Genomic DNA, 13,104 nt, shown 5'->3' with positions numbered 1-13,104 from the left:
GTGCGGGTACTAGACTGGCCTGCCTGTAGTCCAGACCTGTCTCCCATTGAAAATGTGTGGCGCATTATGAAGCCTAAAATAGCACAACGGAGACCCCCGGACTGTTGAACAACTTAAGCTGTACATCAAGCAAGAATGGGAAAGAATTCCACCTGAGGAGCTTCAAAAATGTGTCTCCTCAGTTCCCAAACGTTTACTGAGGGTTGTTAAAAGGAAAGGCCATGTAACACAGTGGTGAACATGCCCTTTCCCAACTACTTTGGCACGTGTTGCAGCCATGAAATTCTAAGTTAGTTATTATTTGCAAAAAAAACCCAAAGTTTATGAGTTTGAACATCAAATATCTTGTCTTTGTAGTGCATTCAACTGAATATGGCTTGAAAAGGATTTGCAAATCATTGTATTCCGTTTATATTTACATCTAACACAATTTCCCAACTCATATGGAAACGGGGTTTGTATGATGATATAGTATATATCTGTATCATGAATCAATTTAAGTGGACTCCGACTTAAAGAAGTTGAAAAACTTAATCGGGTGTTACCATTTAGTGGTCAATTGTACGGAATATGTACTGTACTGTGCAATCTACTATTAAAAGCTTAAATCAATCAAAAATCAGAATCAGGTGTCCTAATCATTTGGCACAGGTGTACAAAATCAAGCACTTAGGCGTGGAGACTGTTTCTACAAACATTTGTGAAAGAATTGGCGGCTCTCAGGAGCTCAGTGATTTCCAGCGTGGAACTGTCATAGGATGCCACCTGTGCAACGAATTCAGTCGTGAAATTTCCTCGCTCCTAAATATTTCAAAGTCAACTGTCGGCTTTACTATAAGAAAATGGAAGAGTTTGGGAACAGCAACTCAGCCACCAAGTAGTAGGCCACGTTAACTGACAGAGAGGGGTCAGCGGATGCTTTGATTGATTGATTGATTGATTGAAACTTTTATTAGTAGATAGCACAGTACAGTACATATTCTGTACAATTGACCACTAAATGGTAACACCCGAATAAGTTTTTCAACTTGTTTAAGTCGGGGTCCACGTAATCAATTCATGGTACAAATATATACTATCATCATAATACAGTCATCACACAAGTTAATCATCAGAGTATATACATTGAATTATTTACATTATTTACAAAACGGGGGGTGGGATGAGGAGGGTTTGGTTGATAACAGCACTTCAGTCATCAACAATTGCATCATCAGAGAAATGGGCATTGAAACAGTGTCGGTCTGACTTGGTAGGATATGTACAGCGAGCAGAGAACATAGTGAGCTCAGATAGCATAAGAACAAGTATGTACATTAGAAATAAGTTTGATTATTTACATTTGGTTATTTACAATCCGGGGAGGTGGGATGTGGAAGGGGGAGGGTGTTAGTCAAGGGTTGAAGTGCTGAAGCGCATAGTGCAAAGAGGTCGCCGACTTTCTGCTACAGAGCTCCAAACTTCATGTGACCTTCCAGTTAGCCCACGTACAGTACGCAGAGAGCTTCATGGAATGGGCTTCCATGGCCGAGCAGCTGCATCCAAGCCATACATCACCAAGTCCAATGCAAAGCGTCGGATGCGGTGGTGTAAAGCACACCGCCATTGGACTCTAGAGCAGTGGAGACGCCTTCTCTAGAGTGATGAATCACGCTTTTCCATCTGGCAATCTGATGGACGAGTCTGGGTTTGGAGGTTGTCAGGAGAACGGAACATTTCGGACTGCATTGTGCTGAGTGTGAAATTTGGTGGGGGAGGAATTATGGTGTGGGGTTGTTTTTCAGGCCCCTTAGTTCCAGGTAAAGGAACTTTGAATGCTCCAGGATCAATCAATCAATCAATGTTTATTTATATAGCCCTAAATCACAGATGTCTCAAAGGGCTGCACAAGCCACAACGACATCCTCGGTACAGAGCCCACATAAGGGCAAGGAAAACTCACCTCAGTGGGACGTCGATGTGAATGACTATGAGAAACCTTGGAGAGGACCGCATATGTGGGTAACCCCCCAACCCTCTAAGGGAGACCGAAAGCAATGGATGTCGAGTGGGTCTGACATAATATTGTGAAAGTCCAGGATACCAAAACATTTTGGACAATTCCATGCTCCCAACCTTGTGGGAACAGTTTGGAGTGGGCCCCTTCCTCTTCCAACATGACTGTGCACAAAGCAAGGTCCATAAAGACATGGATGACAGAGTCTGGTGTGGATGAACTTGACTGGCCTGCACAGAGTCGTGACCTGAACCTGATAAGAACACCTTTGGGATAATTGAAACGGAGACTGAGAGCCAGGCCTTCTTGACCAACATCAGTGTGTGTGACCTCACCAATGCGCTTTTGGAAGAATGGTGGAAAATTCCTATAAACACACTCCGCAACCTTGTGGACAGCCTTCCCAGAAGAGTTGAAGCTGTAATAGCTGCAAAAGGTGGACAGACATCATATTCAACCCTATGGGTTAGGAATGGGATGGCACTTCAAGTTCATATGTGAGTGAGGCCAGGTGGCCAAATACTTTAGGCAATATAGTGTATATCAGTATAATCCTAATGTCGTCATTCATCCAGGTCATTGTCGTCTCTGCAGCGTCTTTCAAGACATAACCAAGCAGTCCAGTTGCGATGGATTGCATGCCCTGAGATATAATCCTAATGTTTGTGTTTGCAGTGGCCTATTTACTGGTGTTCCATGTGTGCTTTGGGATGTTTTCCTGGACCTACTGGCAGTCCATCTTTACACCTCCTGCTTCCCCATGCAAGAAGGTATTTGGGTCTTCATAGAACAGGGGTGTCGAACTTGTTTTCATCGCAGTCATGGGGGCCCTTTGTAACAGTGAATAGAGGAGTATAAAATTATAATCGCCTCATTATATTATTGCCTATGCATTTGATTATTTGATTTTTCTACGGGCAGCACGGTGGAACAGGGGTTAGTGCATGTGCCTCACAATACGAAGGTCCTGAGTTCAATCCCGGGTTGGGGATCTTTCTGTGTGGAGTTTGCATGTTCTCCCCGTGACTCCGGCTTCCCCTTCTTTGAAATCGTAAGTCAAGGTGACAAGCAGATATTTAAGTATATATTGTTATTTTTTACAACTATCATACGGTATATAAAAGTTAGAGGTGCTAAAAAAAGGTTTTTTATCACATTCAAATCCCGATTTTTTTAGTAATGTTAAAAAATTGAATTTATTTTGGGGTTTTTTGACGAATCAATTTAAAAAAACTGATTTGTTTTAGGCCATCTCTATGCTTACTTGGTGCATGTATGTGTCATACGTCAGCAACCAAAAGGAGGTTTTGTAACCTTTAAGGTGTTATTATTATACCAAATAACACATTGCAGAAATCATTTTGAATGGAGAATCGTGTTGAATCCAGTATCGATTATGAATCCAATCCTCACCCCAAGAATCGGAATCAAAAAGCGAGGTGCCCAAAGATTCACACCAATAACAATTGAATATTTGTGTATATATATCAAAGTTTAAAACCTATGAAATGTAATGAATTACAGTGTTGGCCCTGTGATGAGGTGGCGACGTGTCCAGGGTGTCCAGCCCGAATGCAGCTTGGATAGGCTCCAGCACCCCCCGCGACCCCGAAAGGGACAAGCGGTAGAAAATGGATGGATAGAACAGGGGTGTCGAACTTGTTTTCATGCAGGGCCACATCGCAGTCATGGCTGCCCTCAAAGGGCCGCTTGTAACAGTGAATGTAAGAATATAAAAGAATAATCGCCTCATTATATTATTGCCGATGCATTTGTTATTTGATTTTTGTACGTACAAATTGATGGATAACTTACTTTGAAATCGCAAGTCAAGGTGACAAGCAGATATTTAAGTACTTATTGTTATTTTTACAAACTATCATAGGGTATATAAAAGTTAGGAGTGCTAACAAAAGTTTTTTTTATCACATTCGAATCCCGATTTTTTTTGTAATTTAAAAAAATCAAATTTTTTTATTTTTTTTGTTGAATAATAAAAAAAACATTTTTCCGGCCATCTCTATGCTTACTTGGTGCACGTATGTGTCATACGTCAGCAACCAAAAGGAGGTTTTGTAAGGTGTTGTTATTATTATACCAAATAATACATTGCAAAAATCAGTTTGAATTGAGAATCGTGTTTAATCGAGTATCGATTATGAATCAAATCCTCACCCCAAGAATCGGAATCGAATAGCGAGGTGCCCAAAGATTCACACCAATAACAATTGAATATTGGTATGTATATCAAAGTTTAAAACATATGAAATTTCAAATGGAGACAATGAAAACATTTAGTAAGAAAGATTAAATATTCTCATTATTCCCAGGCTTTCGTGGGCCACATTAAATCTGGCCCCCGGGCCACATTAAATCTGGCCCCCGGGCCTTGAGTTTGAACAATTCTTCTGAAATAGTGGGGACGGGTGTGACCTCGGGGAAAAATGCTTTTTTTGCCTCACCAGAATATGATGAAGCATATGGAGCACTTGCCCACACTGTAACCCTGGTGGGAGACAATGAAAGACCAGTGTGTTTTTTCCTTTAATGTCAATAAGCTTACAGAATTATTCAGAGGTGTATAGTTGTAACAATTTTATTTTAAAAAATTTACTATTTATTAGGGCTGCGAATCTTTGGGTGTCCCACGATTCGATTCGATATCGATTCTTGGGGTCACGATTCGATTATAAATGGATTTTTTTCGATTCAACTCGATTCTCGATTCAAAAACGATATTTTTCCGATTCAAAACAATTCTCCATTCATTCAATACATAGGATTTCAGCAGGATCTACCCCAGTCTGCTGACATGCAAGCAGACTAGTAGATTTTTGTAAAAAGCTTTTATAATTGTAAGTGACAATGTTTTATCAACTGATTGCAATAATGTAAATTTGTTTTAACTATTAAATGAACCAAAAATATGACTTATTTAAAATATTGGACACAGTGTGTTGTCAAGCTTATGAGATGCGATGCAAGTGTAAGCCACTGTGACACTATTGTTCTTTTTATTTTTTTATAAATGTCTAATGATAATGTCGATGAGGGATTTTTAATCACTGCTATGTTTAAATTGTAATTAATATTGATACTGTTGTTGATAATATTCATTTTTGTTTCACTACTTTTGGTTTGTTCTGTGTCGTGTTTGTGTCTCCTCTCAATTGCTCTGTTTATTGCAGTTCTGAGTGTTGCTGGGTCGGGTTTGGTTTTGGAATTGGATTGCATTGTTATGGTATTGCTTTGTATTATTTAGTTGGATTGATTAATAAATAAAAATAAATTTAATACAAATAAAAATCGATTTTTGAAAAATGAGAATCGATACTGAATCGTACAACGTGGGAATCGCGATTTGAATGCCAATCGATTTTTTTCCCACACCCTTACTATTTATAGTCACAATGGAGATCATTTCTGATTGAATGCTAAAAACGTTATGACAGACCGCCTTAAACGGAATGAAATTTAAAAATTTTTTGCTGAATGAGACACCTAGAATGTACATGAAAATAAAGAATGTGGGATTTACAATATTAACTATCAACGATAAAACACTGAATATTGACAACATGAATGTCACACACCCTCTCGATCGACATTTTACAATCAAGCGAAATGCAACAAACAAAGCGAAATATGAACACGAAGGGTATAAAAATTAAAAAAATAAAACACCTACAATCTGATACATCTGATATATCACTAAGCTTTAGAACTTTGTTGTAAAAATCTCCTTCCGCGTCTGTCCCTGACACCCGCATTTCAGGCTGGCCAATCTGGAAACACTCTGTGGAAACGTTCCCCACCCACACTGCTTGGTGCCTCGTCTGAGCTGCTTATTTTGCACAAGTCTATAAACTACAGGTGTACTCATTGGAACATGAAATATTTACACAGGTGCATGTGTTTGTTCACAAATTTAACATAAGACACTGCATGTAACACAGCATACAGTAACCTACTCCTCCTCCTCGCTAAAACCGCTAAAGTCACCTTTTTCGGCGTGCGGTGGTCCGACCTTAGTGGTTGGTGGTGGATTTCCGTTCCGTGTGATGGCTGGGTCGATCGTCATCGGCTATGGTGCTGCGTCGTGCTTTATTTTATCGTGTCTTTTTCATGGCGTGGGTGAGTCCATAATGCGCTAAATGGCTGATTGAATCATTGTGTGAGTGCGTTTGATTCAATGTGAACAATTTCATTGGTCCACTGCGACCTGTCAGGCAATTTCATTGCTCTGATGTGACATGGCTAAATTTATTGGCAGCATAAGAAGAGAAATTCATAAATTATTCTATAAAGCGCAGGGTTCAAAGTAGGGCTGCAACAACTAATCGATTAAATCTATTAAAATCGATTGTAAATATAGTTGGCCATTAATTTAGTCATCGATTCGTTGGATCTATGCTATGCGCATGCGCAGAGGCTCCTTTTTAAAAAAAAAAAAATTTAATTTTTTTTTTTATAAACCTTTATTTATAAACTGCAACATTTACAAATAGCTGAGAAACAATACTCAAAATAAGTATGGTGCCAGTATGCTGGTTTTTCTCTCTCAGTAAAATACCGGAAAGGATAGAAATGTAGTTTGTCTCTTTTATCCGATTATTAATCGATTAATCGAAGTAATAATCGACAGATTAATCGATTATCAAATTAGTTGTTAGTTGCAGCCCTAGGTCAAAGTGTTGGAAAAAAGTTGTGGCTTATGCAAAATAAGTCACCATCAAGCCTAAAAAGTTGCGAGTGCCAGCATTTTGATAAAGAAGATGAGAAACACAAGACAAGTAGTCAGTTGGAAAAAAATGTAATTCCCTTTCTTCTGCTTATAACTTGACATGATTCCCACCAAACACCCCTGGATGAAAAACACAACCGCCACGATCCTTTGGACAATTAGACAACACAATAAAATACACAGATGACTACCACCGTGGTTACAGTGCGATTTCACAACATGACTTGTCTCTGCTAACGGAATATGTTTGCTGTTCTAGTTTCGGCTGTCGTACTCAGAAAAGGAACGATACGAGATGGAGGAAAGGCCGGATGCACAGAAACAAATCCTGGTAGAGATTGCTAAGAAGCTGCCCATCTATACCCGAGCTCAGTCTGGAGGTAAGACTTAGGCTTACGGTTCCAGTCAGAAGTCTTTATACACTCTCTACTGGCTTGAATGTCCTATTCGTTTTGGACCCGTAATGATTTATTTAAATGCTTTTTAAAGGCCTACTGAAACCCACTACTACCGACCACGCAGTCTGATAGTTTATATATCAATGATGAAATCTTAACATTATAACACATGCCAATACGGCCGGGTTAACTTATAAAGTGACATTTTAAATTTGCCGCTAAACTTCCGGTTCGAAACGCCTCTGAGGATGACGTATGCGCGTGACGTAGCCCGACGAACACGGGTATGCCTTCCACATTGAAGCCGATACGAAAAAGCTCTGTTTTCATTTCATAATTCCACAGTATTCTGGACATCTGTGTTCGTGAATCTGTTTCAATCATGTTCATTGCATTATGGAGAAGGAAGCCGAGCAAGCAAAGAAGAAAGTTGTCGGTGCGAAATGGACGTATTTTTCGAACGTAGTCAGCCACAACAGTACACAGCCGGCGCTTCTTTGTTTACATTCCCGAAAGATGCAGTCAAGATGGAAGAACTCGGATAACAGAGACTCTAACCAGGAGGACTTTTGATTTGGATACACAGACGCCTGTAGAGAACTGGGACAACACAGACTCTTACCAGGATTACTTTGATTTGGATGACAAAGACGCAGACGTGCTACTGTGAGTATGCAGCTTTGGCTTTTTTTTGCGTATGTACGTAACTTTTTTTAAATATATAAGCTTTATGAACCTTGGGTTAGGTGAACGGTCTTTTGGGCTGAGTGATTGTGTGTGTTGATCATGTGTTTGAATTGTATTGGCGTGTTCTATGGAGCTAGGAGCTAGCAGAGGAGCTAGGAGCTAGCATAACACGTACCGTACCGTACGTGCGCGTCACGTACGTAACTTTTTTAAAATATATAAGCTTTATGAACCTTGGGTTAGGTGAACGGTCTTTTGGGCTGAGTGATTGTGTGTGTTGATCGGGTGTTTGAATTGTATTGGCGTGTTCTATGGAGCTAGGAGCTAGCAGAGGAGCTAGGAGCTAGCATAACAAACACGCAGGTGTTATTATGCAGGATTAATTTGTGGCATATTAAATATAAGCCTGGTTGTGTTGTGGCTAATAGAGTATATATATGTCTTGTGTTTATTTACTGTTGTAGTCATTCCCAGCTGAATATCAGGTACCGTGAGTATGCAGCCTTGGCTGCTAAACATTCGATAACTTGACCGTATGTGCGCGTCACGTACGTAACTTTTAAAAAATATATAAGCTTTATGAACCTTGGGTTAGGTAAACGGTCTTTTGGGCTGAGTGATTGTGTGTGTTGATCAGGTGTTTGAATTGTATTGGCGTGTTCTATGGAGCTAGGAGCTAGCAGAGGAGCTAGGAGCTAGCATAACAAACACGCAGGTGTTTTTATGCAGGATTAATTTGTGGCATATTAAATATAAGCCTGGTTGTGTTGTGGCTAATAGAGTATATATATGTCTTGTGTTTATTTACTGTTGTAGTCATTCCCAGCTGAATATCAGGTCACCCCCGGCTCTCACAGCATCTTCCCTATCTGAATAGCTTCAACTCCCCACTAGTCCTTCACTTGCACTTTACTCATCCACAAATCTTTCATCCTCGCTCAAATTAATGGGGAAATTGTCGCTTTCTCGGTCCGAATCTCTCTCACTTCATGCGGCCATCATTGTAAACAATAGGGAACTTTGCGTATATGTTCAACTGACTACGTCACGCTACTTCCGGTAGGTGCAAGCCTTTTTTTTATCAGATACCAAAAGTTGCAATCTTTATCGTCGTTGTTCTATACTAAATCCTTTCAGCAAAAATATGGCAATATCGCGAAATGATCAAGTATGACACATAGAATAGATCTGCTATCCCCGTTTAAATAAAAAAAATTCATTTCAGTAGGCCTTTAAGACATAAGTTTGTCACACAAGTTATGATTCAATTTGTATATTCTGTAATTTGATTTGCAATTAATTCCTATGAGGAGTTTATGTAAGCTTGTGATCAGAACCGCATATTAAGTAAGACAGGTGCATAAGCCACAGATGCAAGTCAGTCACTGCCTCTCTTTTACCAGTGCTGATGACTAAGCAGGAAGTTAAGTGGAGGCATGCTCATCTCAAATGTCCTGCACTCAACCGGCCTTCCTTTTGTGTCGTCCAGCTATCAGGTTCTGCGACCGCTGCCAGGTGCTGAAGCCTGACCGCTGTCACCACTGCTCGGTCTGTGAAATGTAAGTTATCCTTTCCTCTCCTATTTGTTCATTTAGAGATTGACCAAAGCAAGGGGATATCGGCGCAAAATGACGCCATCGTCTCATTTGCGTAGTTGGTTTTGACGCAAAAGTTTGTGTTTGTTTGGGAATGTGTAAAACTGAGCTTTATGGGTTGCATTGTAAGAAATGTACGACATTATGTCATGTTTTCAAACTTTATTTTACAACAGAACATGAAGTTATTGACTTGCGGGTGGTTTCATCCTGCGCTTGTGCGATTTAGAAGAAAACATCGATATTTTCTAGGCACTGTGCAATTAAACTAAATAAAGATAATATACACCTCATTTACGTATGATATAGCACAATGTATATGTCAAAATGCCAAATATCGGCGCAGATAATCGGTCAAGCCCTAGTTTTTAGTAAGGTAGGGCTGCAACAAATAATCAAATTCATTGAATTAGTAAAAAGCTTAGATAATTTTTTGAATCTGGACCCAAAGGTGTGCCAGGGACTTTAAATATGCGGACATAGTCCATAGCCACTGCAATACGGCGCACATGGTCGTGTGTGGGTGACCTATGTGGCGGCTAATGGCATAGATTTAAAAACTAAAAATATGTACACTACCGTTCAAAAGTTTGGGGTCACCCAAACAATTTTGTGGAATAGCCTTCATTTCTAAGAACAAGAATAGACTGTCGAGTTTCAGATGAAAGTTCTCTTTTTCTGGCCATTTTGAGCAATTAATTGACCCCACAAATGTGATGCTCCAGAAACTCAATCTGCTCAAAGGAAGGTCAGTTTTGTAGCTTCTGTAACAAGCTAAACTGTTTTCAGATGTGTGAACATGATTGCACAAGGGTTTTCTATTCATCAATTAGCCTTCTGAGCCAATGAGCAAACACATTGTACCATTAGAACACTGGAGTGATAGTTGCTGGAAATGGGCCTCTATACACCTATGTAGATATTGCACCAAAAACCAGACATTTGCAGCTAGAATAGTAATTTACCACATTAGCAATTTATAGAGTGTATTTCTTTAAAGTTAAGACTAGTTTAAAGTTATCTTCATTGAAAAGTACAGTGCTTTTCCTTCAAAAATAAGGACATTTCAATGTGACCCCAAACTTTTGAACGTTAGTGTATATAGATTAGATTAGATATACATGTGTGTATGAATTTGTGTGTATATATATATACTGTATATACATATATATATATGAGCAGCACGGTGGTAGAGGGGTTAGTGCATCTGCCTCACAATACGAAGGTCCTGAGTAGTTGTGAGTTCAATCCTGGGCTCGGGATCTTTCTGTGTGGAGTTTGCATGTTCTCCCCGTGACTGCGTGGGTTCCCTCCGGGTACTCCGGCTTCTTCCCACCTCCAAAGACATGCACCTGGGGATAGGTTGATTGGCAACACTAAATTGGCCCTAGTGTGTGGATGTGAGTGTGAATGTTGTCTATCTATCTGTGTTGGCCCTGCGATGAGGTGGCGACTTGTCCAGGGTGTACCCCGCCTTCAGCCCGATTGTAGCTGAGATAGGCTCCAGCGCCCCCCCGCGACCCCGAAGGCAATAAGCGGTAGAAAATGGATGGATGGATGGATATATATATATTAGGGCTGCAACTAACGATTAATTTGATAATCGATTAATCTGTCGAATATTACTTCGATTAATCGATTAATAATCGGATAAAAGAGACAAACTACATTTCTATCCTTTCCAGTATTTTATTGAAAAAAACCAGCATACTGGCACCATGTTGTGGACATACACCAATAATAACACAGAAATGCATGGCAGCTCCCGCCATCAGTGTGTGAATGTGTGTGTGAATGGATGAATGTGGAAATACTGTCCAAGCTCTTTGAGTACCTTGAAGGTAGAAAAGCGCTATACAAGTATAACCCATTTATCATTATTATAAATGTAACTCATCAGAACTGAATCAGATATTGTACACGTTTCTGTTGTGAATGATAAAGGATTCATTTTAGGCTGCCTCTGAATAATAGCATGAAATATTCCAGCACCTTCATAACGTTTAGTTATACTAACTAAAGCGTCACTCAAATCTAAGTAGATTTATATAGCTTTATCGGCCCGGCTACATTGATCCATTATGAAACCAACCTGAGATATTTCTGTCCGTTAAGTTTATTTCGAAATGGAGTCAAATGTGCCGGAGACACATTATCAGCCCCGCGTTGCAACAAAGGCATAACTTTAACGTTACTCACAAAAAAGCTGAACTCATGAATGCTTATTGCCACTATGGACTTAAAAAGTTACGTACCATGAGTTCCTCCCTTCATCCATGGCTCCAACATGTTTCCTTTTCAGGTGCTTCTGAAGCAATGTTGTACTTCCGTGCCATTTTGCAGGAAACGGTCTTCTTTGAAGTCTTTAAAGTGAAGTGTTCCCACACTTTTGACGACTTAGGTCGTACACTTTTCTCCATTGAAGCAATAACCTCAAGATGTTTCTCCGCTAAACTATCGGTAGTGTTTTCCTGCGCCATTTTTCGAATTTTTCCAGCAAAGGAGACGCCGTCGTCACGTGAGCTGCACATGACACGTCATTGGCTAGCTTACGCCACATCATGAGACGTAGCCTCACCGCCGCCCTGGCGCTGTTTTGTACAGTTTTTGTACTTATTTTGATTATTGTTTCTCAGCTGTTTGTAAATGTTGCAGTTTATAAGTAAAGGTTTATAAAAAAAATTAAAAAAAAGACTCCGCGCATGCGCATAGCATAGTTCCAACGAATCGATGACTAAATTAATCGCCAACTATTTTGGTAATCGATTTTAATCGATTAGTTGTTGCAGCCCTAATATATATATATATATATATACTGTATATATATATACAGTATATATATATTTTAAATGTAATTTATTCTTTTCCAGTACTGCATACGTTAAAAGTGCAATTTCACTGTTGACAATGTGCATTTATACAAAAAAAGAATTACAGTTATGGCAAGAATAAAATATTTTTTTAAAATAAAGTGGGTTTTATCGAATCACTTGAACAAACTAATTGCTAGATTACTTGATTACTAAATAATCGATGGCTGCAGCTAGGGCTGGGCGATATATCGATATACGCGATATATCGCGGGTTTGTCTCTGTGCGATATAGAAAATGACTATATCGTGATATTCGAGTATACGTTCTCACGCAGTTGCTTTTAGCTGCGGGCATTACACTACAGGCTCTCCTCGCTCTTTCCTGTGTCTCCTTCTCGCAGACAGACAAGCGCACCTTCTTACACACGTCACATACTGTCACGTCATACGTCACATACGTATACGCCCTCGCGCAGCAAAGAGGTAGCAGCATGGGTAACGTTAGCTGGGATGCTAGCGTAGCCGTGCGAGTGGTAATACGAGAGAGAGGAGGTGCGAATCTGGTAACAAATGAAGGAATAATTAATTCCCCCAAAAAACAGCATGGCGTCCATCGTCTGGCGGTGGTTTGGCTTCAAGTGGGAATATGTCGAACAGACAACCGTAATTTGTCAAGAGTGGGGCAAAAGTGTTGCTATAAAAAGTAGCATTACTGCTAATATGTAGCATCATTTGAAAAGTCCCCTGTTAGAGAATGTAGAGTGCTTACTCCGCATGTTAACATCTCCGTTCGGTGCCACACGCCCACACCATCAAAATGCCGAGGCAAACATTTCCAGATCAACACCGTATGAAAAATATAGTAATTTTT

The 13,104-nt window shown here is 39.8% G+C and overlaps 1 protein-coding gene across 1 annotated transcript in view; it reads left to right on the top strand.

Moving 5' to 3' along the window:
• zdhhc15b (zinc finger DHHC-type palmitoyltransferase 15b) overlaps nucleotides 1-13,104 on the top strand; it is a 29,192-nt gene that overhangs the window by 4,189 nt on the left and 11,899 nt on the right. The window contains exons 3-5 of the mRNA XM_062045846.1: nucleotides 2,672-2,766; nucleotides 7,000-7,120; nucleotides 9,315-9,384. Of these exons, the coding sequence (XP_061901830.1) occupies nucleotides 2,672-2,766; nucleotides 7,000-7,120; nucleotides 9,315-9,384 (286 nt within the window). The remainder of the gene's footprint in view (nucleotides 1-2,671; nucleotides 2,767-6,999; nucleotides 7,121-9,314; nucleotides 9,385-13,104) is intronic.

The sequence above is a fragment of the Entelurus aequoreus genome, linkage group LG04 (assembly GCF_033978785.1).
Source record: "Entelurus aequoreus isolate RoL-2023_Sb linkage group LG04, RoL_Eaeq_v1.1, whole genome shotgun sequence".
NCBI lineage: Eukaryota > Metazoa > Chordata > Actinopteri > Syngnathiformes > Syngnathidae > Entelurus > Entelurus aequoreus.
Note: the sequence above shows the minus strand (reverse complement) of the source record. Positions and strands in the feature narration are given on the sequence as shown.